General features: G+C 36.5%; 1 protein-coding gene across 1 annotated transcript in view; it reads right to left on the reverse strand.

The window, feature by feature from the left end:
• LOC149702831 (uncharacterized) overlaps positions 1-23,531 on the reverse strand; it is an 83,076-nt gene that overhangs the window by 9,412 nt on the left and 50,133 nt on the right. Inside the window, exons 2-5 of the mRNA XM_089866743.1 lie at positions 17,082-17,217; positions 13,331-13,384; positions 11,394-11,649; positions 8,415-8,558 (exon numbers count right to left, since the gene is read on the reverse strand). Of these exons, the coding sequence (XP_089722869.1) occupies positions 8,415-8,558; positions 11,394-11,649; positions 13,331-13,384; positions 17,082-17,217 (590 nt within the window). The remainder of the gene's footprint in view (positions 1-8,414; positions 8,559-11,393; positions 11,650-13,330; positions 13,385-17,081; positions 17,218-23,531) is intronic.

The following is a 23,531-nucleotide window of genomic DNA, read 5'->3' on the forward strand; positions in this document are numbered from 1 at the left end:
GTATCAGGTCACTTAATAGTAGATGCTAATTCCTATGCAGGATTTGTGGGACGGGCTTAAGTATTGTTTGTCACTCCTCTTAATTGTGACGTATTTCTGTTGCTAAGATAGGTCAGGTGTGCGCTCAAAACGCAAGGTCCAATGAGATAGATAATTCGCTGGGTAAAATTCGTCATTCATAATGATTATTCTAACTCTTCCCACAAAGTCCGCCTGGATATACGTTGATAAAATGCCTACACAGAAATTTCCTATTATTTGCTTGCATCCCTGTTATTAAATATAGAAATAAACCATCGTCGTTGAAATTTATGGATATATTTTGGAAAGTTTTTATCTCCTGCAATAAACTTTGATTTACAACAAAGAATAGCCCTCCTGCCATAATAGAATAAATACATACAATATTAGTGCGATATAAATTGTTCAAAGAATTTATCACTCTATAATGCATATAATTTTAAATCAATAACTGCATGGGGAAAGATCAAAAAGCAAGCGATAAACTAAAAAGATAATCTCATCAAATATTCGACAAATTTGAAGAGAAGTATGCATCTCTGATCTTTTCACCCATCATAAATTATTTGGAAAAGGAGAGGCCGCCCCCCCCCACCCTCGGAGAGATAGTGATGATTCCCTGGAATCAGAAGGGGATAATAGAAGGATGACACTCAGTATCCTCTTTATACTTCAGTTATGTAACATGATTCTTCTCAGGCTCACACTTCATGTGTGCTCTCCTGCTCATCAAACTTCAGATAGGCATTGCACCGTTTTAGGGTGAATTCTATAACTGTTTGGTATGCTAAATCCTCAGCAAAATCAACCCAAAAACCTTGATTGTCTTGACGTGGGACAAAAACGCACAAGCTCATGCGCCTTGGCAAATAGTTAAACGCTAATAGACTCGGTAATGATGAGGGAACTATTTATCGCGTATGTGACTTGGTTTAGTAACCTTGCTATAATAAATGTTAAGGGATGTTGGGAAGAATCATGTTACAATTACCCGGCTTTGTGGTGTATACACTTCTCTCGAAGAGAAGGATTATATACTTCTGCTGGAATGCATAGAGACTTTTGTCAACACCATTAACCCGAAACCTCATTTACTATTCTATTACCGATTTCCTCATCATCTTCGTACCCGAAGGGTTGTCTGCATCTATTTCCAGGGAATGTCTGGGATCCCTAAGTCCCCTGTAATAGTGGGAATTGATAAAGATGTATTTGGGGATGGGGACATGATTGGTTCGTCGCGAAATAGCTCTATTAAGCCTAGCTCAGTAGCCGTTTTATCCTCTACTGCATGAGATCGATAGGCTCATTTTCTTATTCCGTGAATAACCGAAATTTTTCTTATTCTTCTTCTAGAGAAAAGGTCTATTTGGGTTAATAGTCCAGACATTTCTTTCTTAAATTACCCAATGGTTGATGGGTCTATTTAAACCATCGCAAAACGCCCCAATTACAAGGATTACACATGATATGAAAGACCTTTAAATTATAGCTTGGGACTTGGATCTGGATAATTCGACACCTTCGATCATAGGTTCATAAGATATGTTCCATAAGTTTGTCAATGGTGAGCTTATCATGAAGTGACGTAGGTCATAGATTCTCGTAAAGCGACTCCTGGTGAGACACTGTCAAAGGCTTAGTACAGACTGAATAATAAAATGGACTGCAAAACATAGTGTAGTTAAATCTCACGTCGTTCTCGAACTAGCTCTCAGAAAGTGCCTAGCATTACGATGTATAGAAAGTGTCTTACTTATGTAACATATCTAATAAACTTATGGTTAGATTGGGTTGCAAAATGTGAAAGGTCATGATGTTTTATTTGAATCGAGCTGGGAAGTTTTGGGCGTTTAATATTTGAATTAATGCATAGTTCTTTATAATATGTCTTGAATTAATCTGTATGAGCGAATGATTTTCAACGGCTAGTCTAGCCCTAGGAAGCTAAAACCTAAAACCTTGCAATAAAATTACTCGTTATGTAGTGCAAAATATTTTCTCAATCCGCTGCCAATTGACTGATTTAAATGTGAAACACGTTAAGTATATTGATTACTTATACCTACTGATGACTGCCTGGTTTTTGGAGACCCTAAGAGTAAAAACCATCCGAACAAGATGTCCAATCCATATACGTTTTAGACTTAGCCTGGACAACATAAGTCTCTTTGCTGCAGTTAGTATTTCATATAATTCATAGCAATTTTATTAGAATAACGTCATCATTTCTTTGTTGTGTGAAAATGTATGAAATTCTACTTGTAAAATCACTGTACTTCTTCAGGAAAGAAAAACTCACTATGCTATAAAAAAATACAAAGTAACAAAAAGAAAATCCGGCAAATCCAAGTAAGGTCAAATACCTTAAAACAACGTATTTATCTCAGAAATAAATAAAACAGTAAAATTCCCAAAACTACAATAAAAAAGGTTCTCGTGGGAATCTATAGCAAGTTTAGGAACCTCTATACGTTGTACTATTGTGAATATGATAGCGTAATAAGAACGAAAAGCAACGTTTTCTCTTTCAAGTCAAACTTTACTTCATCCATAATTCAATGCGAACAACTCTTATCGTTCATTCTTATATTGTAGACCCCTGTCTTGTCTTACACGATCGCGAGTACCGGCGCGTTATGGACAAAAATTAGAGAAATGTTGGGTAGTACCAGCTGCTACCCCTGTTGCTCAGTAGACCTTTCGTGATCCAAGTAGAGTTTGCAATAACGTGAAAGACATTCGCACACGAAACCCTTATAAATTTCCATCAAGAAAACCAGGTCCTCATGGACAACTCGGACTGCAGTGAACTGTTCGACGAACTTCTAGAAGAAGTTGGGTTTTTCCAGTGTTAGTATGCAGAACCTACATTCTTTCTTTAGGTTGGTAACAGCAAAGAGAATATACCAATAGGAGCAGAAACTTTTGGAAATAGGGACCGGCTCTGAATTTGGAGAAACTAGTTCCGGTTGTTCACGTGACCGTGTTGTCTGCTTAAAAATTATTTTTTGCACGTTAATGGTCAACCCAGAGATCAACCCATTGCCACCACAAAAAATTAAGCAGCCGACATAATTTTACCAATAAATGGCGTCGCTGCTTAGCCAATCAACAAAAACCGGATCTAGTTTCTCCAAAACCGTGGCCAGGCTTTTCAAAAGTCTTGTGAAAGGCTGAACTTTCTGCTCCTCTAGGTAAATTCTCTTTGGTAACAGTAAATACTCCTATGCCGTTCATGAGACCCAGTGCAAGGTTTGGATGGTGCATTCCGTCTTAGCTTTCGCTCGTGCGTTGAGTATCAGCTCAAGTTTTTATCTTTTCTTAAGTAATACAATGTAAAGATAGTTTGGCTGAATTTTCCATACAGAGTAGGCTAGGATGTCGGAAATCTCTTTTCTCTTAGCCTTAGCTTAAGCTAAAAGGATAAGTCTAAAAGTTTGAATGAGGTAAGGGTTTTGTTCGTAAGGGTTATCTATTTTTAAGGGTAAAAGAAGTTTATAACTGTCAGAAATGACAAGTTACGTATCTGAAACAGGATATTGTATAACCGGAGGCTATGCTTCCGTATCTCGAGCAGTAGATATGTTAAAAATGAAGTGAGTTATTCTTTCGTATAGGAAAACATAAATTATGTACTTGAAATCTTTAAACATCCAAAGACTCCATACTAACATCTGATCGAAGGTTAGGGGAAGGGCTAAGAACTTAGTTAAATCTCCAGCTCCTCCTCACTCGCATCGCATTGGTTATTCCAATGTATTTCATGTTTTGAATAATTGCAACGCGCATTGGTCGCAATCCGCGTCGATAAGACATGCTTTCTATGCTCAAATAAATTATGGCTGACGTCAGGATGACGTATTCTACATCTCCTCGTCTTTAATTCAAGCAGAAAGTGACCACAAAATGGCCTCTTAAAGGTTCCACGTTGGAGAAATCTATCATGTTGAAACCTATTTTAGTAGGAAGCGGAGTGCGATATGGCTGGAATAATGTTCTCGTTTTGCAGTTTCGATTTTATCCTAGCTGTGTGCTATTTTCTTACTTTTTGTTTAAAATAATAAACATTAAATCCACTTTATAATGAAAGCCCGGCTAGCTTCTAATTCGGTATTAAGCATTATATAACCCAAATTAAAATAGGGTTAAGGGTTATTTATACTGTTTCTCGACTATATGAAACGTTCTTCCTAATTTAATTACAAAATCCGTCTTTCTACTGTCCCTGCTCTTTAGCTCGTGCAATGTTCAATTCCCACGACCGGGGAAAACGAAACTGTCTTTCGCTTAAAAGGACTTTAAACGAATTAAGGCACAGATTTCTCATCCGGTGTACCTCCCTCATTTCCTTCCGTAGCCTGTTGCTTGATTATTAACTAGGGAAAGATGAGACTAGAGACCAGCTTCTGAAAATCTCGTTAAGCGTTTTGCGAAATTTTTTGATGATATAGAAATATTAATTCTGTTTTGTAATGAGGTTCAGAGCTTGCTGAAGAAAAAAAAAACATTCTCAGGAAAAGAGGGTTTTCGTTTTCGACTTTTAACAAGAACCAATTTACTTTCCTAACCTAGCCCGATCATTATTTCGTTCAACCTTAGTTACTAATAGTAGTACTAAAAATAAATGGTTATATTTTAAAGTTATTAACGACACTCTAGTAGGACTAGGTTTGCTAATAGTGCAAGGCAAGTCATCTAGCTAATAAGAATCATTGCTTAGCCATTTTCTTAACGTATTTAGGCGGATATTGTGGGAGGAACTAGACTGATCATTATATATGATGAATTTTGCCCTACGAATAATTTATCTCGCTGCGACTTGTGTCTCGCGTTCGCCTAGGAACTAGAGTTGCTAGCATTTGTAATGACATCACAGTTAGAAAGAAGTTAGAATTATTTACTCATACTGTTTGTACTGTAAAAAAATCCGAAATCAAGGCAATACAGCCAGTTAGTTTTCCATCTGTAAGCAGGCATAAAAAAAATCCAAAAAATAACATAGGAGCGTGCTAGTTTCAAGTGGTAATAGATCCTTAGGAGGCCGCTCTGAGTGACAAGTAGAAGTTAGTTCGATTGGAAAATTCGTGATGTTTAGCAGTATTAATTTTTAGTTCCGAATGACAATAAATAGACTATTTTAAACCTTTTAAATATTGCTTCAACTTATAAATCTAGCCTGACATACGAACGAAAAACGATAGTTAACTCATCTTTGATCATTGTCAACTCTTATATATACGTTCTTGGAAATATCAATTTGGAAAAAAAGCTTAGTTGTCAATTTAAAGTTAATTACTTCCTAGAAAAGTAGAAATCTAGTTCAGATAAGGCAATAAACTGGAAGTGGATTACAGTGTTGCGTATCGTACTTTTCTATAGCCTTATAAATAGATCGCCCCCTTAATTACCCAATTACATCAGATACTGAAAAAGGGTTTGAACCGAGGGACCCATCACTCAGCGTAATCACTGTGCAGGTTAGCACAACATTTAAAAGCCCTATATATCTTTGAGGGTGCTAGAATGGCTTCGCCTAATCCACCGTAATCTGTAATCGGTGTACAGGCAATATAAGAGTGATTAGCCCCTCTGTTGGGCCCGACGGCAAGGCTCACAAAACTTCTGTTATTTCCGCTACCGATCCATCCTAACTGGCTCGAATAATTCCGACACAACCACCAGGTCAGAACGTCAAAACCTACAATTAAAACCTCAGAAGCGGTACGCCGTAACTCATTTCCCCGTAAGAGAAAGAAAAAAAGAAGAAAAATTGCAGTGGGAAAATCAATTTTCGCCCAAATGGGCCGAGCCTTTTAAATTAGCCTAATATAACTTACACGCAACAAAATAGTTTCACATTATAACTGTGAAAAATTCTTTAGGCCTATTTTCCTAAATCAGAAGGTTTAAACTTGAAGTAACGCATTGTTGTATGAACATAAACGTTGTTTGGAACCTTTTAAAAACATAATCAGTCTGTCCAGACACATTTTAATATTAACATCGAGGGTTACCATAAAAATGATAGTTTTTGGTTCATGGTATGATTGAAACAAATTTGCATTTAGTTTAAGAAACTATTTGAAAAACGTTCGTGTTAGCGTGTATCATCTTTGACTCTCTACACTTCAATATCGTTGAAGTTAAATATTGCTTGAACTTTTAGGAGGTAAGCCTAATTTGAAAATGACGTGTGCCTTTTCTGGCTCCAACTTTTATATCTTTGACCGCTACACGTTTTCTTAAACTGCTTGGATCGATACAGAGTTCAAGAATTTGTATCACTCAGAAGTTTTGCATTTTAAACTTTGATGATGCCACTTTAACTTGTTGGAGCTGAGCCTTATTTGAAAATGAAAATTGAAAACAAAGTGCGCTATATCACGGTACAAACTTGGAAGGTCTTGGAGCACCATTGGAGAAGGAGGAAATTTAAATATGAATGCAAAATCTCTTCCTCATAAACTTTGAACTCACGTCAAATTATTTATTTCTGTTTACGATTTATGTTATTATAAAATTAGGACCAAAATATCGACCCATAAAACTGAGGAAGGAGTTGGTAGTAAACCTTTTTTATGGCTGCGGTTATAGTATTATGTTTGAAAGAGAAATTTCCGATGGGAGCCACACCCAGAACAAAAGAGGGTAGCCAAGTCAGACGAGAAAGAAGAGGGCTTAAGTTGTCAGGCATATTTTTGTCCCTTGATGGGGTTATATAGTTTGACCCTTGGCTAGTGGTGGTAATTTTCGTATATAGATTATTAAAGAACGGACTAGGTACATTATATCATCGTTTATAGAAGTGTCGAAAAATCGCGATGCAGCGCTCTTGCAAAAGATTCATTCAGTCTCTGAGAGTCTGTTGACAAAAATTGAATACAAAAGCCACGCCCCGTTTAAACTGTCATTAACGCCTTTTGGTTGAACCTCTATTTTTGATCAATTTGATTGTCAAAACTATAATTGATTTAGAAATGGATCCGGAGATTTTAGAACTATTTTAGAATTTGAAGTGAAAAATGGACTTAAGAAATTTTTGCCTTTTTATTTTGGTGTAACAATTGTTGCTAAAGTTAGACTGATTGCCAAACTCTAAGAAAAGAAAATTGCTGTTAAAACAGAAGGAAATATTGGGAAAGAGTGGCCTCTAATAAACAAATAAGGACGTCAATATAAACAGTACCATCGACCAATAAATTTTTCTGTAAACACTTCCGGACCCAAAATTTCGTTTTACTTCAAATTAAATAATTAATTTCTTTCATATAATGTTTAACTACTCCATGATGCTTTGTCAAGTCTAAGTGACGAACAAACTAAGCAGACGACGGAAGCATTAATTGTACTTAGTAAAACAAGAAACGTAGGTTGGCTTTCCTCATTAATTTTGCAACTTAAGCCATAATGAAAGGTAATTTAAACCTAGCTTTAAAACATCGTGAAACAAAAATGTCTAAAGCTTAGGCTCTCATAATTACAATACTGTCCGAAACCTCTTTTCGCGGTACATTAGGCCAAAAAGTTATTTGATCCACGCTGTAGAGATAATGTCTTATCTTGTTCCCAAGTAACCAACTACGAAAACTAAAAAGGCATCATCGCACAAAGAGAAGTTTGCTGGTCTTATTAAGCTGATGAACGTTAAGAGACATGTGTACATATAGAACAAAATGAAATGAGATAGCAATGGCTTCGAACAAGGAAGATAACATGCTGGGAAGTACGGTATACGGTTTGAATAAGGAAGCAATTTCTTCCTTTAACCACTAAGCGCACGTCACTTGCCATTGAAGGCAAGGGCCAGTAAAGTTGCTCTTTTACGAAAGCTACGTTCACACTAGCACGGGGGTCTGTTGAGAACTAGTTAGTCCAACTAGTGCTGTCTGCTAAGGCCGGTGAAAATCCCTTAAGACCAGTCCAAGAAAAAAGGATTTTTTAAACTGGGCATGAGGCCAGTAGAGCCCAAGCTGCACTTTAATTAAAGAAGCTTGACACTGGCCATTTAGATGGGTAACCTTGGAACGTTTTTAATAAAGTGACCACAAGGCCAGTAGACCCCAAGCATTTAATTGTTAAATTGGGCCAGCTAATTTTTAGAGTGGGCATTTGCCCGCCTTACTTCTCAGCCAGCCTAAGACTAGTCCCTTCCCAGGTGAAATACCCCTGGAAACTAGAAACTATTCTCCAAACCCGCATAAAGTTGGTTCGCCAAGCAACTTCAAGAAACGGCCTTTGTAATTAGCTTCTAGAGTATCAGTTTTGTTCACACTTAACTTTGGAAGAGTTTTGAATCACTTTGAACCGGTTTCACATGTAAGTGTGAACGTGGCTTAAGGGTTGTGTCAGGTGTTAGGGAGGACTTCTGAGAAAGATTGATGATGACTTGCCTTAAGGATTCGGAACCTTCTTCGGAGTCGCTAAAGACGTCCGAGAAAGGGGTGTCAGCGTGGCTCTCAATGTCACTCTTCTGTTCTCCCACCGAGCTGTTGTTTATCCCGAATAGAGGCCGGATGGGATCTTCTTCTTTTAATCTGGAAAATAAGAGAGAGAGATGTCCTTCGTCATTTCCTTACTTCCTTTTTAATATTATTAAGAACCCTGACATAGTATGTCCGATTCGTTTCGAAGTATGTTTGAGTAACGTAACCTGACTTAAATTAGGCTTAATTGACATTAGAGAACAAGAAGAGTATAGTTTAATGGGATTTTAATGTACAAATATATCGTTAAATTTTGGAGTTGTTCATTGTTTTCAAATATAAGAAAGAATATGTAAAAGATAAAATATATTTGAGATATTCACAGCGTGTTTGTGATACGTCTGCAATAAATTAAGGGGGAACATCTTTGAGTGATAAGGAGTCGAAAGTTCTCTATGACATTTAGCCGTCCGGGCCCCTGTTTTCGAGTTAAGATTGTCTATAGTATTTTACGGATGATCCCTTAAATTTAATAAAGAAACTGAAAGACAATGATTTCTAATTTAATTAAGGGGTCATCCCTAAAACACTCAAATCATGACTCGCAAACAGTGGTTCTTGGGGCAAAATGTCACAGAACATCCCACTTAATTTATGACAGGTTCATCAGATACACCCTGTATAGTAAGTCATAATATTCACTTTTTCTATTAATTAAAAGTAAATAAACCTTACGCTAATCGAAACCCTTCAATAGAGTAAATTGCTTCACTCTGAGCGTTGGTGAGCGGCAGGCAAAACATTTCTACAGGCGCCCGTAAATACAATATGGTGAAATTGTTCTTACATGGTGGCTTCTCCCACTAGCATTAAAAACAAATGATAGAATAGAAAATATTCGGAGTTTTAATGCGTCTAACGAATGGCAGATATTTTCTTATATTTTCAACCAAAAGCTAAATATTTTAGGTCTTTAGTCTCTTCTAAATTATTGTATAATAGTCACTAAATTAGTTAAAACGTAGAACCATTATTTCGTAATAAATATTTTAAATTATCTGACTTCATTTTTGGAGCTTGGCATTTATGATGGGTCCGCAAGAACCTTCATTTGGTAATTAACTATCTTTTATGCAATAAAACTTGCAACTTTCATTTTCCCTTTATGGAAAAAGTACTCCGAAAGTACTCCGAAACTTCTCCGGAATTACGGGTTTCTGTAGCTTACTTCCGGTTAGAATTGTTCTGGTTAATAGGGAAATTCCGGTATCTTATTTCCGGATTTTATTAAAACATCCGGTTCGTGCTTGTTAAAGGATACTTTATTATGTTAGTTCTTTGTTATATATGACTTCACCTTCGTGTTTTACGTCAATTTGAGGATATATCTAGGTTTCGGCACCTTTTTCTAGGTCGGAAACGTTCTGTCGTTTTGAAACATCATTATCACCCAAAATACACTCGGTTCACGAGGGGTCGCATACCATCACGAAATCCGTAATTGGTTAAGAATAAATCAATTGCGAATTCTATAGGCATAAAAATTTTGTAATGCTTTCGCGGAAACCAAACGACTTATTTCCAACTCCTCGCTAAATGATGTAGAGTTATTTGTGGTTACCAATTGATTTATGGATAAGTCTCCTTCCTGTCTGCTATTGAAGTTAACTATTGATTATTTTCAATGTATTTCACCAAGCTTTACTTAATTATTTCTTTAAATGAGTGCGTATGAATGAAGTTCACCAAGGCTTAGCAAAATTAGGTTACATTAAACTGCATAATTACGAAGCATTGAAGAATCTTTTTAGCTGCATCACGTAAGGTTCCACGAGTCAAACATTAAAAATTAAAATTGCAGCTAAACCATCTAAAAGACAAGGCCAAGGGGGGGGGGCAGCTTTTAGGACCCTATGCTTTGCTTTAACTTAGGCCTTTGCCACTATTATAAGCCATTAAAACGGAACATTGCCTTAATAGTTGGCGCCCCGAAATGGGTTTATTTTTAACGTTAATGATGTAGTCTAGGCCCTTTTCTCTTGTTTTTAACTTTTCCTCATATCTAAAATTGTTTTCTCGGCAGCCAGCTTCCTAAGCCTTTGTTATTTTTTAACGGCCCAGAATTTCGTGCCTTTCTCTCAAAAACTCTCGTAAAACTTTCAGTCCTCCTCTTTTCTTTTCTTTTGAATTCCAACTTAAATGTGAATGGTCTTTTAATTTTATTTAAAATGAAAAATCGTTCTGGAATATGGGCAAGGTTTTTTTTCTTAAAAGAATGCAATAATGAAGATGAATTTTCGGCGGTTGAATTACTTTATTTTTGAAAAATATTCTGTGTGTTTTCTAAAAAAAATTCTTTTGAAATCTCTAAAGGGTATACTCAACTAAATACAAAGAACATCTTTACATAGTTAAATTAACAAGTCTCATACCATAAAAATAGCCAAGTCTATCCCTTTAATGGGTTTTTAATTATCAGAAATACAATTGATTTTTCGATAATATATTTTTAGTTTTTCTGCATATTATTACTAACATAGTTCAGTGGACTAGACTAACTTTATCAAATTCTTTCATAAGTTTTGTCTGAAACTTTTTGTTTCATTTTTGCCTAAAGCTTTCGTTCCTTTGCCCAATTTATATGCATCGACAACCTTATTATTAACTGCATGTTTTGTGGACTAGACGGTCATATTGTTAAAGCATTTTTTCCCTACACTTTGCTAAACTATATATATCCAAAACCTTTTGTCGCTTTTTTCCCGAAGCTTAAGCTTCTTTGCCCATATTATCTGAATCCTTTTTCCAAAGAGGGTTTGACCTCCGGATAGCTAAAGCGTCTTTTGACACCGTGACGCCCAAGTTTCCCGTTGGACTTATACCCAAAATTGTTAGGTTTGTTTGTTTGTCGATATTCTAAGAGTATATAAGAGTGATTATATGTACCTTCCGTGCCAATTCTTCCACGTTTCTATCTTGGGGCAAGTATGATTGGAGCTGGTATCCTCTTCCGGCTCGGACATGGAGTCGCTTTTGGTTGTGGCGGCAGACGGATGTTGAGATTGCTCGTCCGTACACTCCCCGTCATCCAAAGTTTTGTTGACCGTTTGATTTCCCGTCAGATAGTCTTTGGCCAGAATTGCTTCTTGCAACGACATCCACTTGACGGCGTTTCCAGCCAGCGGGTTATTATTGATTTCTCCTGTTTTCATACCCAAAGTTATAAACCCACAGTCATTCTTTTCGAAAAAAAACCAAAAACCAGGAAAAAGCTCTCTTTCCTGACGTCAAGCTTAAGTCTACTTCTTTTTATTCTGTCATTTTCGGGTCCCGTAAAAATCTTCACCCAAGACAGACGACATTTGACTGAGAGTACCTTCAGAACTGTCTAGCAGAACTTATTTCACGGAGTGGCAAGAAATTCCTACTTTTACCAAGAATATAGAACTGGCAATGGATTGGTTAATGAATGTTACAGTCTTGCAGATTAGAGCCGTCACACAATACAGATTTTATGTTTGGCGGAGCTCGTGTTGTCTCAGACCTACTTGGGTATTGGGATGCCAGAAGGTTTAGTCAATTATTGGTTGAATTAATTATGTATATATTAATAGCTCATGGGAATATAGAACTGGCAATGGATTATCTAATATATGTTGCAGTCTTGCAGCTTAGAGCGGGCACATAATATAGAGGTTTCATTTTTTGGGGAGCTCGTGTTGTCTCAGACCTACTTGGGATGCCAGAAATTTCAGACAATTATTGGTTGAATTAATTATGTATATAGTAATAGGTCATGGGAATATAGAACTGGCAATGGATTATCTAATCTATGTTGCAGTCTTGCAGCATGGATTAGAGGTATGTCGGGGAGAATGTTGCGCGTTTTGCCGAGCTCGTATCTAGGGGTTACTTAGTCTCTCGTCTTGTCTCGAGATACTTGGAATTTCAGAAGATTCAGTCAATTCTTAGTTAAATTAAAAATTTATAAAGTAATAGGTCTGGGAATCCGTTTGAGACAGATAAGATTAACGCTCTGTCCTGCCTGTCAATTGACTGCTTCGATCTAACATTCAGATGGAATTTAAATTAAATTTACAATAACTCTTCAGTTACAGTTAAGACTATCGCAACTTAGGAAACTTAGCGATAGATGGTTTTCTAAACACTTTAGCAGCCTAACCTAGCTTCCTGTCGCTTTGGCGAACACGTTATAGTAAGAAGTGGTATCTAGTTTATTAGGGAGAAGATATAAATTCGCTTCATTTCCAGCTTTATCTCCAGTCCATAGGCAGGTGCGGAGTTAATCCCCGCCTATAAATTACAACCAGTATCTCATTGTTTCTTGAAAACTCACACGTCAGCGCGACGCGAATGACGAAAATTACGAATTTTTCGATTAAGGAGAGGCGAAATAGCCCGGCCTCCTTTTACGTCCCCCCTTGTATTTTGAAAGGGGGACTGGGACTATGGCGCGCGAATACTTGGGCATCTTATACCTCTCCCTAGTAAAATAGATATCACTTCTTGGGTTATAGTTAAAGATTTTTCTCATACGTTGGGTTTAGGGTCAAGATACAAAAGTACGATATCTCGCACATTCGAACGCAGCCACTGTGAAACTGCATTTAGTTTCAGAAATACAGAACGGCAGGGCAGAACTGGATGAAACGGTGCACGGAGTTCCTCCGGTGATGGATCTATTGTGTTTCTTTTTATAAATAAAGGGGAGGTTCCTGACCTTATCCTTTTTATCTTCTTTAACCATCAGGGGTTATAGTTCTTTAACTCGAATAGATATAGAGACACCGTCAGAGACAGAAAGACGAAACTAAGTAGAGTTAAGCTTCTTTCAAGAGCTTGTTTTCTAGTTGTTAACGTACCTGACACGGAGTTCTCCCTTTTAGCCGCTGACGCTTCCCATTCTTCTAAAATCTCTGGATTGCAAAAGAAATTGGGAGAGAAAAAAATAGAGTTTAGGTTCGTGTTCTTTGCTCTTTTCTAAAATGATCTGTCAAAAGAAAAAATCAAAGAGAATAAAAGAAAAAGGAGTAGAAAGAATTCTACAATAGGGTTAACTTCTTCAAGCGTGCTTTTGTTGAAGAAAAGGCCCGCGAAGTATTTTTCTTTTTCGTTAAATAATGAATGAAGTTTTATAATAGATCTCTTTTTCTAATAGAGCTTCCAAAGCCTTGAAAAGTCGTGTTAAAATACTTAAGCCAATACACGTGAAACCGCACTAGGGTGGTTTTACATATAATGAGTGTTTCTGATAAGTGTGCCATAAATTAAGGGGGATGTTCTTTAAGCGATTTTGAGTCGAAAATGTAATTTCTATCTCCATTTTGTTTGCCCTAAGAGACACTGTTTTTGAGTTATGATTTGATGGGTGTTTTAGGGATGGGCCCTTAATTAAAATATAAATCACTATATATCAGTTTCTTAATTATATTTAAGGGGTCATCCTTAAAGCACTCTGGATAATCTTAACTCTAAAACAGTGTCTCTTAAGACAAAATGTCATAGAATGTTTTAGACTCAAAATTACCCATTGAACATCCACCTCAATATATTTCAGACTTATCAGAAACAGTACCCTGTATACCCCTATATGTTTCTACTTTGGCTCAGTTTCGGTGTTCCTATTCCATTGTAGATTTTCCAAAAAAAAAAAAAGAAAAAACCTTGTCGATATTCGTAATCGATGAAGGCAAAGAATACCCTGTTAGTTTTTTTACTCGATGGACCTAACCTAAACGTCTTCTTAAACGATAGAAGGGTGAATAGCCTTTATACATGTATATTCTGAGTCCAGAGGTTTTTATTTCTTTTAAATTATCCTTTACTTCGTGTTTGAGTTCGTTTAAATGATGGTCGAAAGTGACTTCACGTATATGGATAGAATTGTTTCAATTGTACCTTCAGTTTAATGTCGAGGAGAATGAATGGCTATTTTGAAAGATGAACTTTGGGGAAATTAGATTCAAGTAAAACAATCAATTTTTATATGTTGTGAAATAGGGATATGTTTCTATAAGAAGGAATACATAAAGCTAATTAGAATCATTGTGTACCCATTTTCTAAACGTATCTAGGCGGATTTTTTGGATGAGGTAGACTAATCATTTTGTATGACAAATTTCACTCCCCAACAAATCTCTCTTCGCGTTGAGCTTTGCTCGTGAACCTGACCTCGCGTTGTTCCCAACCAATGAAATCAAAGTTAGAAATACGTTTGAATTATAGACATTAACATGGGATATAATGATACCAATTAGCTGTATCAGGGGTAGATTTAATTTTAGAAGGAGGAATGGAGAACAGAGTAATCTGGACGCGCGTCAAAGTCCTGGACCCCCTTCCTCGGGACGAGGGGTATGAAAGAAGAGGCTGGTCGTAGTGACAGAGGTAAAAAGGAATTACGTATTTTTCGCCGTTTCCGTCAGCAACATCATCAAAACGTAGTCTAAGTGAGCCAATGAGTTAATTTAAACTTTTCGTTACGTGTTGGAGGGAGGGGCTCTATACTGGGCTATGAGTCGGACTGTAAATGCTAACCGTTCTCCATTACTGCTTCTAAAATTAAATCTATCCCTGTCTGTATGTATTCCTACTATAATAGACGAACGAATGTCCTACTGTAATCTGTATCTAACTGTAGCCCGGATGAACCAGGGACGGATTATCAGAGTAGGCCGTGCATCTAAATTATATTTCTGTTATTAAATTGAGATGAATATATGGCCTAAGATGGGTTAGTTTTTACCTCGCATGTACCATGACTTATGGCGAATTTCCTAAGGTTATAATAGAGCTGAAGTTTTGAACTGACTATCAACTGAACCTGAAGGTCGTTTACGATTAAGCATGCTGTGAGTTTTCTGAGCCTTGGCCATCTTCGTAGAAAATGGTTCCTTATGTGGTTTAAAAATCAACCAATCAGCCAGCCAGCTGAAAATAGTCGCTCTATAATGTTTTCCGTGAGTTTTCTGAGCCCTTGCCATCTTAGTAGAAAATGGTTCCTTGTGTGGTTTAAAAATCAATCAACCAGCCAGCCAGTTTCAAATAGTCGCCCTATAATCTTTTCCACCAAGCACAAACGCGAAAAAGTAAAAATGGCGTACCACTATACTAACCCCCAGAGAGATCCAATATCCGCCTTTTTCTCTTGTTTCCCCCCTCAGGAGAAAAACTATTTCTACTTCTTTAACATCCTTTCCACTAGCCTTTTGGAGGAAGTATTTTCTTCCGTGGTTTTATTGACATTACGTGTCGATATTTTACAGGTACATAACGGCTCTTCTTCATTCCCTGTACAAGTTCAACCAGAAGTGAGATGAGACTAGAAGTACTGAGCTAACCAAATTCTTCACTCGGCGAAAGTGAATGTTCTTGATAACACGCCAACGGTTGGTCCTCTAGTGGCGGTTTCAGAATTTCCCCTCCAAAACGTGAGACGCTCGCGGTGGTAGACGGCCGAACTAGATTCAAGCACCCGCGTCCGTGTTTCGCCGCTTTAGGTTGAGGGGAAGGGGGTAAGAAATTTTTTTGGAACTCGACCAATTTTTTTCTCTCTAGCGTAGGCGCGATTGAAGCGGCGTAAAATACTCAAATTTGTTCACTAATGCCAGGATCTATTACCAATGCTAGAGCCCTTCACTTCTAGTCTCATCTCGCTTCTTGTTCAACCTATCTTACATATCCTCTCTAGTCACCCAATGACAAATTATCGATAATCGATAAAGTCGAGAGGAACGGGGGCGAAACCCTTAGCCTTAGCCTTAACCTTGCTCTTGTGGTGGTGCATTATTTTTTAGCATCCTTAACTTCACCTGGATATAAATTGAGTTAGTCTTACACGCATCCTTCTCTACGTAAATGCCAAAGGAAGAAAGTAAAAACGAGAAATGTGTTTTTCTATAGAAAGTTTTAAATAGAAGGAGTCTGCGCTGTCAGGAGGTTTCAGTAACTTTTTTACACGCCACTTTACAAGATGGCGGCAGGATTAGGAATTACCGTATTCTAGGTAAAGCGATTTGAGCAGGGTGCTCAGAGGGAGCGAAGAAGTTTCCATGTTTTTTTTTTAATTAAACTAATATTATCTCCCTTAATCTAAGTTTGAAATGCAAATCTTAAAAGCAGGGTAAAAAGGAAAATCAAGCGATTTATTTTCATGGATTCTTAGATTACTAGTTATAAGACCTATCTCCATGGCATTCAGAAATAAATTGAAATTGGCAGTTGCACCTATGACCAATCGCGTAACGCCTTGCCTTTCTATTATCAAAATTCCCGTGGTAGGCTACATGTTGGATGAAATTTATTGCGAGGTTTGACAATAATGGCGTGAGATATAGTGTAGTATTGTACAATAAGGCAGGGTGTTAAACGATTGGTCGGAGGTGCATATTTCAAATTTATCAATGAAATTTCAAACTAACCTGAATTTTAAAATCATTCGGAGGTATTTTCTGAATGTTTCACTGTGCAGATTGATCTTATAATTAGTAGAAGAGGCAGCAAAAAATCACCTTCTTTTATCTTATCACCTTACCTTTAAGGCAATTGCACCAGCTGGTGCTACTATTAATTCCACCAAAGACAGAAAAAAATGTGTGATTCAAGTATCCATACCTGTAGTATCCCTTAAAAGGAATATAGTTCGACATCCTTCCGCTACAAGTAATCTGTAGATACTCTGTAAAGGAATATCCGGTAGACAAGTGTCATAAAGGGCGGCCATGGCGTGTAGTAGGTCATTCGGATTAGCCTATGAAAGCGGAAGAAGAGAAAAAAAGACCCAAGAAAATTCAATCACTTAAAAACCACCATTACCTAAATGGGAGGAAAAGAAAAGAAAGTGCTATTACACGCTATAGTTATGATATGAAAAATGGGTGGTGCTTGTTGAAAAATCTTAATATTACTAACGCGTTTTAATATAAAAAGTGGGCCCGAACTTAAAATAAATATGAAAAAAAAACCCCGAAAATTCCCTTAGACAAGAGGGGGAGAGAATCTCGTAAACGCAGGATTTAAAACAATTCGTGCATGAATTGCCAAACGACTTCCTTGCACGCCAAAAATGCCGAGTAAAATCAAAGGCGAATATAAATAACGGGGAAGTGAGGTATGTACTGGTGTGGATCAAAGTTTTCGGTAGTTGACAAGATGATGTTTACGAGGCAACGTCTCACTTTATCTCCAGCGTATTTGGTCGGCCAATCAGTGCTCTACTTTATGACATTATACTTGTAGTTTCACTGTCAAAAATAGTCCCTTTTTTGACCATGGCGTTGCCATTACCAATGTCGGTTCTTGGTATTTTGAGCAATTCGTTGCCATTACCAATGTCGGTTCTTGGTATTTTGAGCAATTCGTTGCCATTACCAATGTCGGTTCTTGGTATTTTGAGCAATTCGTTGCCATTACCAATGTCGGTTCTTGGTATTTTGAGCAATTCGTTACGATTACCAATGTCGGTTCTTGGTATTTTGAGCAATTCGTTACGATTACCAATGTCGGTTCTTGGTATTTTGAGCAATTCGTTACGATTACCAATGTCGGTTCTTGGTATTTTGAGCAATTCGTTACGATTACCAATATCTGTTCTTGGTATTTTAAACCATTCTTTGCGAATTCCAGTAACGGTTCTTGGTATTTTTATTTATTCCTTGCGATAGAATGTTATTGGTTCTCGGTAGTCGTAGATTTCGTTGTTCAAAATACTAAATGTAATTCAGTTTAACCATGCACGTATGCATGGTTGTATTCAAACGAAGATTTTCCTTCTCTTTGTTGACTCACTGGCAACGTGAATCACACGTCACCAACAATCTCCTTATTGACTCACTGTCAGTTCTTTACATTTGCTTTTGGTAAAAACCTTTGCTCTTTCACATTATTCCCTTGCCTTTCTTGCCTTTTCTATACAGTCATCGTAATTTAGAGCCTTACTGTAATACCACGGTCGTTTCAGCAAACATTCCCCGATCATTTTGATATTACTGCCTTTTCCAATTGACATTTATACCTTAGTCTCTTTTTCTTGGCATCACTTTGCACAACCTTCAACGAATATTTGGGCAATGATAGCTTTGGGTTTCAGTGTCAGGTGGGATGTGACATCGTGTTGAAAGACCAATGGTCCATTTATTCTTTCCAGTACTCCCTGTAGAGACGGTGATCCAATTCCCCACCCACCGCGATTTAAATTCTATAAAGTTGCCGTTCATAAATATTTATTGCACGAAGGGACCTGCAGGGTCTCGGGAGAAAGGGCATCAACCTTCTCCTCGTGCATGTGGAGCCAGAATTGTGTCTTCTTTAAAAATGGGAAGAATTTTTAGCATTTTTATTGTAAGACTTTAAAGTTACGTTTCTTGGCGATATGCAACCTGCAACTATACAATACCGAGTTTCGATGTGAATTCCTTTCTTTTAGAATCCGGGTAATACCACATATTCGGACGTGCGCACAGAACATGCATGCTCAAAGTTTTGGTTATATTTAGATATAAATGTGGGTTAACTGAATGGTCAGTGTTCAAGCAATGAAATTTGACGATGTGTAAAACGATTAACATTAAAGGAGTAGAGAATCGATTTTGGAAGACAGGGTTTTTGTTTTAACCATTGGGTTTATGGTCTTCTTTCAAGAATGTAAATCTTTATTGCATAATCCAGTGTACAGTTTTCGCAATTTGGATCACAGACATTCTTATAAACATCAGCCATAATCTCAAAAATTGCCCGAGCTTCTTTAGACAATAATAGTTGTAACAATTACAACCAATTTTAGTCAAAACTAGTTATATCCTAATCCTACCGCAAAGCTATGTTGGTTTTATCATGAAAATGTCAGTTACAAAAGCGATCAAAACTGATGCAAGATTGTAACTACTTCTACAAAAATTTAGTGCTAATGTTAAAAATATCCTGTTGAATTCCACTGTTCTTGTGTTATTTTTATGTATTCAAAATTGTCGGCCCTAGAGCAAGGAAGATTGTAGATTGATATAGGTATATAACTAGTAAGAGACTTTCCGGACAGTCTATGACCTTTAACTCTTCGGTTAACACAGAGTTGGATAACAAGTATAGCCTTAGAACACGTTTGTTTTACAGAAAAAAAATAATCTGAAATCCTGCCTCATTTCCATTTTAATAGCACGAATGTGATACCGTATAATACTTCAATCGATATCCTAGTATTTGCACAGGGACACAATTTTAATCAGACTTATGCAAACCAAAATAGTTCTGAAAATTACAATGAAATTAAAACTCCTTCCCGAGAGTTTGACATCCAAATGTCCTTAGGTGAACTAATGCTATTGAAATACGTGACTTGGAATAGCACATGTTATAAATATATTCATGGTAATACTGTAGACAAACACTGTACTTCTTTTCGTGGCATGCACAAATACTCCTGAATCCGAATACTTCCACATCGTTTGACTGAGCAAAGTATGCTAGAATTTTTACGCTGCATTTCGATAGAGTACATATTTCTCTACTCTGTCGGTTATTAAGCAAGACGTATTATATTACATTATGTAATTGTTTATCAGAGCGTGCAATGCGAGATACCTCGTTCTATATGATTCTGTCCGAGTGCGTTCCGTTGTTTCTAATAAACTGCCCACGGTTGCTAGCAGGGATTCGGTTGCCCCGTTAATCATAGCGTAAACGAGCCTTATTTCCCTCGAGGTGAGGACCATAGCATAAAAGATTATTCTTCCCCAAAAGGAAAATATTTCGCTTGGATATTTACGAGAGATATTCTAGCTTCACTATATGGCTTCAATGGATAATCTTATAGTTAAGGATTTCACCTTTAAAGTTATCTATTGACACAATGTCTATTAGGAATTGCATAGCTGAGTAATGGTGTTTCAGAAGCATAACTTGATCAACTGTGAAGCTGAACTTGCTGCACGGCAAGGCTAAATTTTCTCTCCAGTCTCTCACATTTTCTGCTAACACTGATTTCTGATCATATCACATATTTATTTTCGAAATTGCGTTTAACCTTGTACCCATGACCCATGACCCTTGACCTGAGGATGTTAGCTTGCTAATATGACCTAGATTCATCCTGGAACCTGACACTTTGAGTTAAAAAAACCCAGGATCATTACTCTTCAGGCCATTTTATCTTGGAAAATTAGATTTTTCATTGGTTCTTGGTAAAACTGTATATTTTTTGTAATAATGAAATACGAATTATTAACCGATGATTTCTTTATGTCCTCTTAAGAGAGACGTTAAAGATGCGAGATATTGAAAACACAATTTCAACAAGTAAAGTTTGAAGTTCATGAATGATGCTCAACTAAATCGTGTTCTTATCAAATGTTTTTTCGTCAAAATAGCTCTTTTCCTTTTTTGAAAACCAAAAATTTCAAATGAAAATCCATTCCTACCACGCAATTTTTAATTTAAAAGGACTATAATATGTTGAGCCGACAAGATTTGGGTGAAACGTTCCAGGGGGCGTATAAAGAGAGGCGTGGTAAAAACAATTTAAGAGCGTGGGGGAATGTTGAAAGAACCATTTTCCGGTCCTCGCCTAGCTGATAATGAAAGGGTACTATGTGTGTGTATATGGGGTCCCTAAAGTTCTCTTCTTGAAACGAGATGAGTTGGGCTCTTCCCTGATTTATGGCTAAGCTGAAACAGTTCCAGTTAGGCCTAGATTCTACAGTCTACGAAGAAAATAAGGAACCGAGGAAACAGTTTAGATCCGCGATGCCGACAACATTCGCAAGCAGGTCTTAAAGAGATCCAACAACCGAGGGGCTCGTCACTACTGATTAGGATCCCTTAACTTTATAAATAAGATATTTCAACAAAATACCTCCTTTCATTTAAATATAATTATCAAACTCATTTAGATCTAACTAAACGAAAAATTCTACACCTATTCTCAAATAACAAGCTCTAAATCTAAATGAACTTCTCAGCTCTAAACTCTCATAAATAAATGTAAATGAGCTTTTTATCTCTAAACCAATCATAAAGAAATGTAAATGAGCTTTTTATCTCTAAACCAATCATAAAGAAATGCAAATTAGCTTTTTATCTCTTAACCAACCATAAAGAAATGCAAATTAGTTTTTTATCTCTAAACCAATTTTAAAGAAATTTAATGAGCTTTTTATCTCTAAACCAATCATAAAGAAATGCAAATTAGCTTTTTATCTCTAAACCAATCATAAAGAAATGCAAATTAGCTTTTTATCTCTAAACCAATCATAAAGAAATGCAAATTAGCTTTTTATCTCTAAACCAATCATAAAGAAATGCAAATTAGCTTTTTATCTCTAAACCAATCATAAAGAAATGCAAATTAGCTTTTTATCTCTAAACCAATCATAAAGAAATGCAAATTAGCTTTTTATCTCTAAACCAATTGTGAAAAAGTGTAAATGAGCTTTTTGTCTCTAAACCGATTACTAAGAAATTTAAATTAGTTTTTAAACTCTTAATCCAATTTAAAAGAAATATAAATGACCTTTTTTATCTCTAAACCAATTATAAAGTAAATGAGCTTCTTATCTCTAAACCAATTATAAAGTAAATGAGCTTCTTATCTCTAAACCAATTATAAAGTAAATGAGCTTCTTATCTCTAAGCCAATTATAAAGTAAATGAGCTTCTTATCTCTAAGCCAATTATAAAGTAAATGAGCTTCTTATCTCTAAACCAATTATAAAGTAAATGAGCTTCTTATCTCTAAACCAATTATAAAGTAAATGAGCTTCTTATCTCTAAACCAATTATAAAGTAAATGAGCTTCTTATCTCTAAACCAATTGTAAAGAAAAGTAAATGAGCTTATCTCTAAACCAATCGTAAAGAAAAGTAAATGAGCTTATCTCTAAACCAATTATAAAGAAATGTAAATGAGCTTCTTATCTCTAAACCAATTGTAAAGAAATGTAAATGACCTTTTTTATCTCTAATCTAACTATAAAGAAATCTCAACGAGGTATTATAAGCTCTAAACCAACTATAAAGAAATCTAAACAAGTTTTTCAGCTCTAAACCAATTGTAAAAAAATATAAGCGAGCTTTCCAGCTCTAAACCATTTGAAGAAAATTATACGGCTAATTGACTATAAAGCATTTAATGTGGGTCTAAACATTCTAAGGACTATTTCATCGAACTAAAATGATATATTTTCTACCTACTCGTGACTAAAACCGCCAGCCAAGAGATGCGTTGTTAAACAAGTGATTAGCCCCTTGGTTCTTCTAACCCCTTCTGTAATATAGCCTTGGAAAAAATGAGCCCAAGAAAAGTAATTAGGCTTATGTGCGGACACGAACGTTAAGTTTTTTTTCTTCTCTCCATTAAATATTAGGGTTGTTTTTCATGGACAACGGTGTTTACCCGCTGTAATTTAGGAAAATAATATATCTCTACTCAGAGCATCTATTTATGTATTAAGCCTTGCACGGGTTTATCATAAGTATCATAAACCCACCATCTATTTTCTCTTAGAAGATATTTCAGTTTATTAAAGCCTGTAAGAGAGTTTCACCCTAAACTCTGTTGTGCAACAGGGAAAACACTCTACAGGCGCAGATAGAAATAAAGGTAGATGTTTCACCCTGTATGACAGCTTCTCCCGCTTAAACCTTTTAAAACCTATTTCATGAAACTTTCGCAAAATACTTTTGCAACAAGACATTTTCTATAGTATATATATGATATTTTTCATAAGCAGCACTAATCTGAAGCTTATTAAACATTGCGTTGGATAATTTCAGTATCTAATCAAGAAGTGATACCTAGTTTATTAGGGAAAAGGTATAAATTCGCCATGTTTCTAGCTTTCTCTCCAGTCCAAACGTAGGTCCGGAGTTAATCCCCGCCTCTAAATTACAACCAGAATCTCATTGGTTCTTGAAAGCTCACGTCAGCGCGACGCGAATGACAAAAATTACGCATTTTCCGACTGAGGAGAGGCAAAATAGCCCGGCCTCCTTTTACGTCCCCCCTTGTATTTGAAAGGGGGACTGGGGGGACTATGGCGCTCGAATACTTAGGCAACTTATGCCTTCTAGATAT

Source organism: Phalangium opilio, unplaced genomic scaffold, assembly GCF_054372755.1.
Source record: "Phalangium opilio isolate 3A_F unplaced genomic scaffold, DU_Popi_V2 ptg000017l_1, whole genome shotgun sequence".
Classification (NCBI taxonomy): Eukaryota; Metazoa; Arthropoda; class Arachnida; order Opiliones; family Phalangiidae; genus Phalangium; species Phalangium opilio.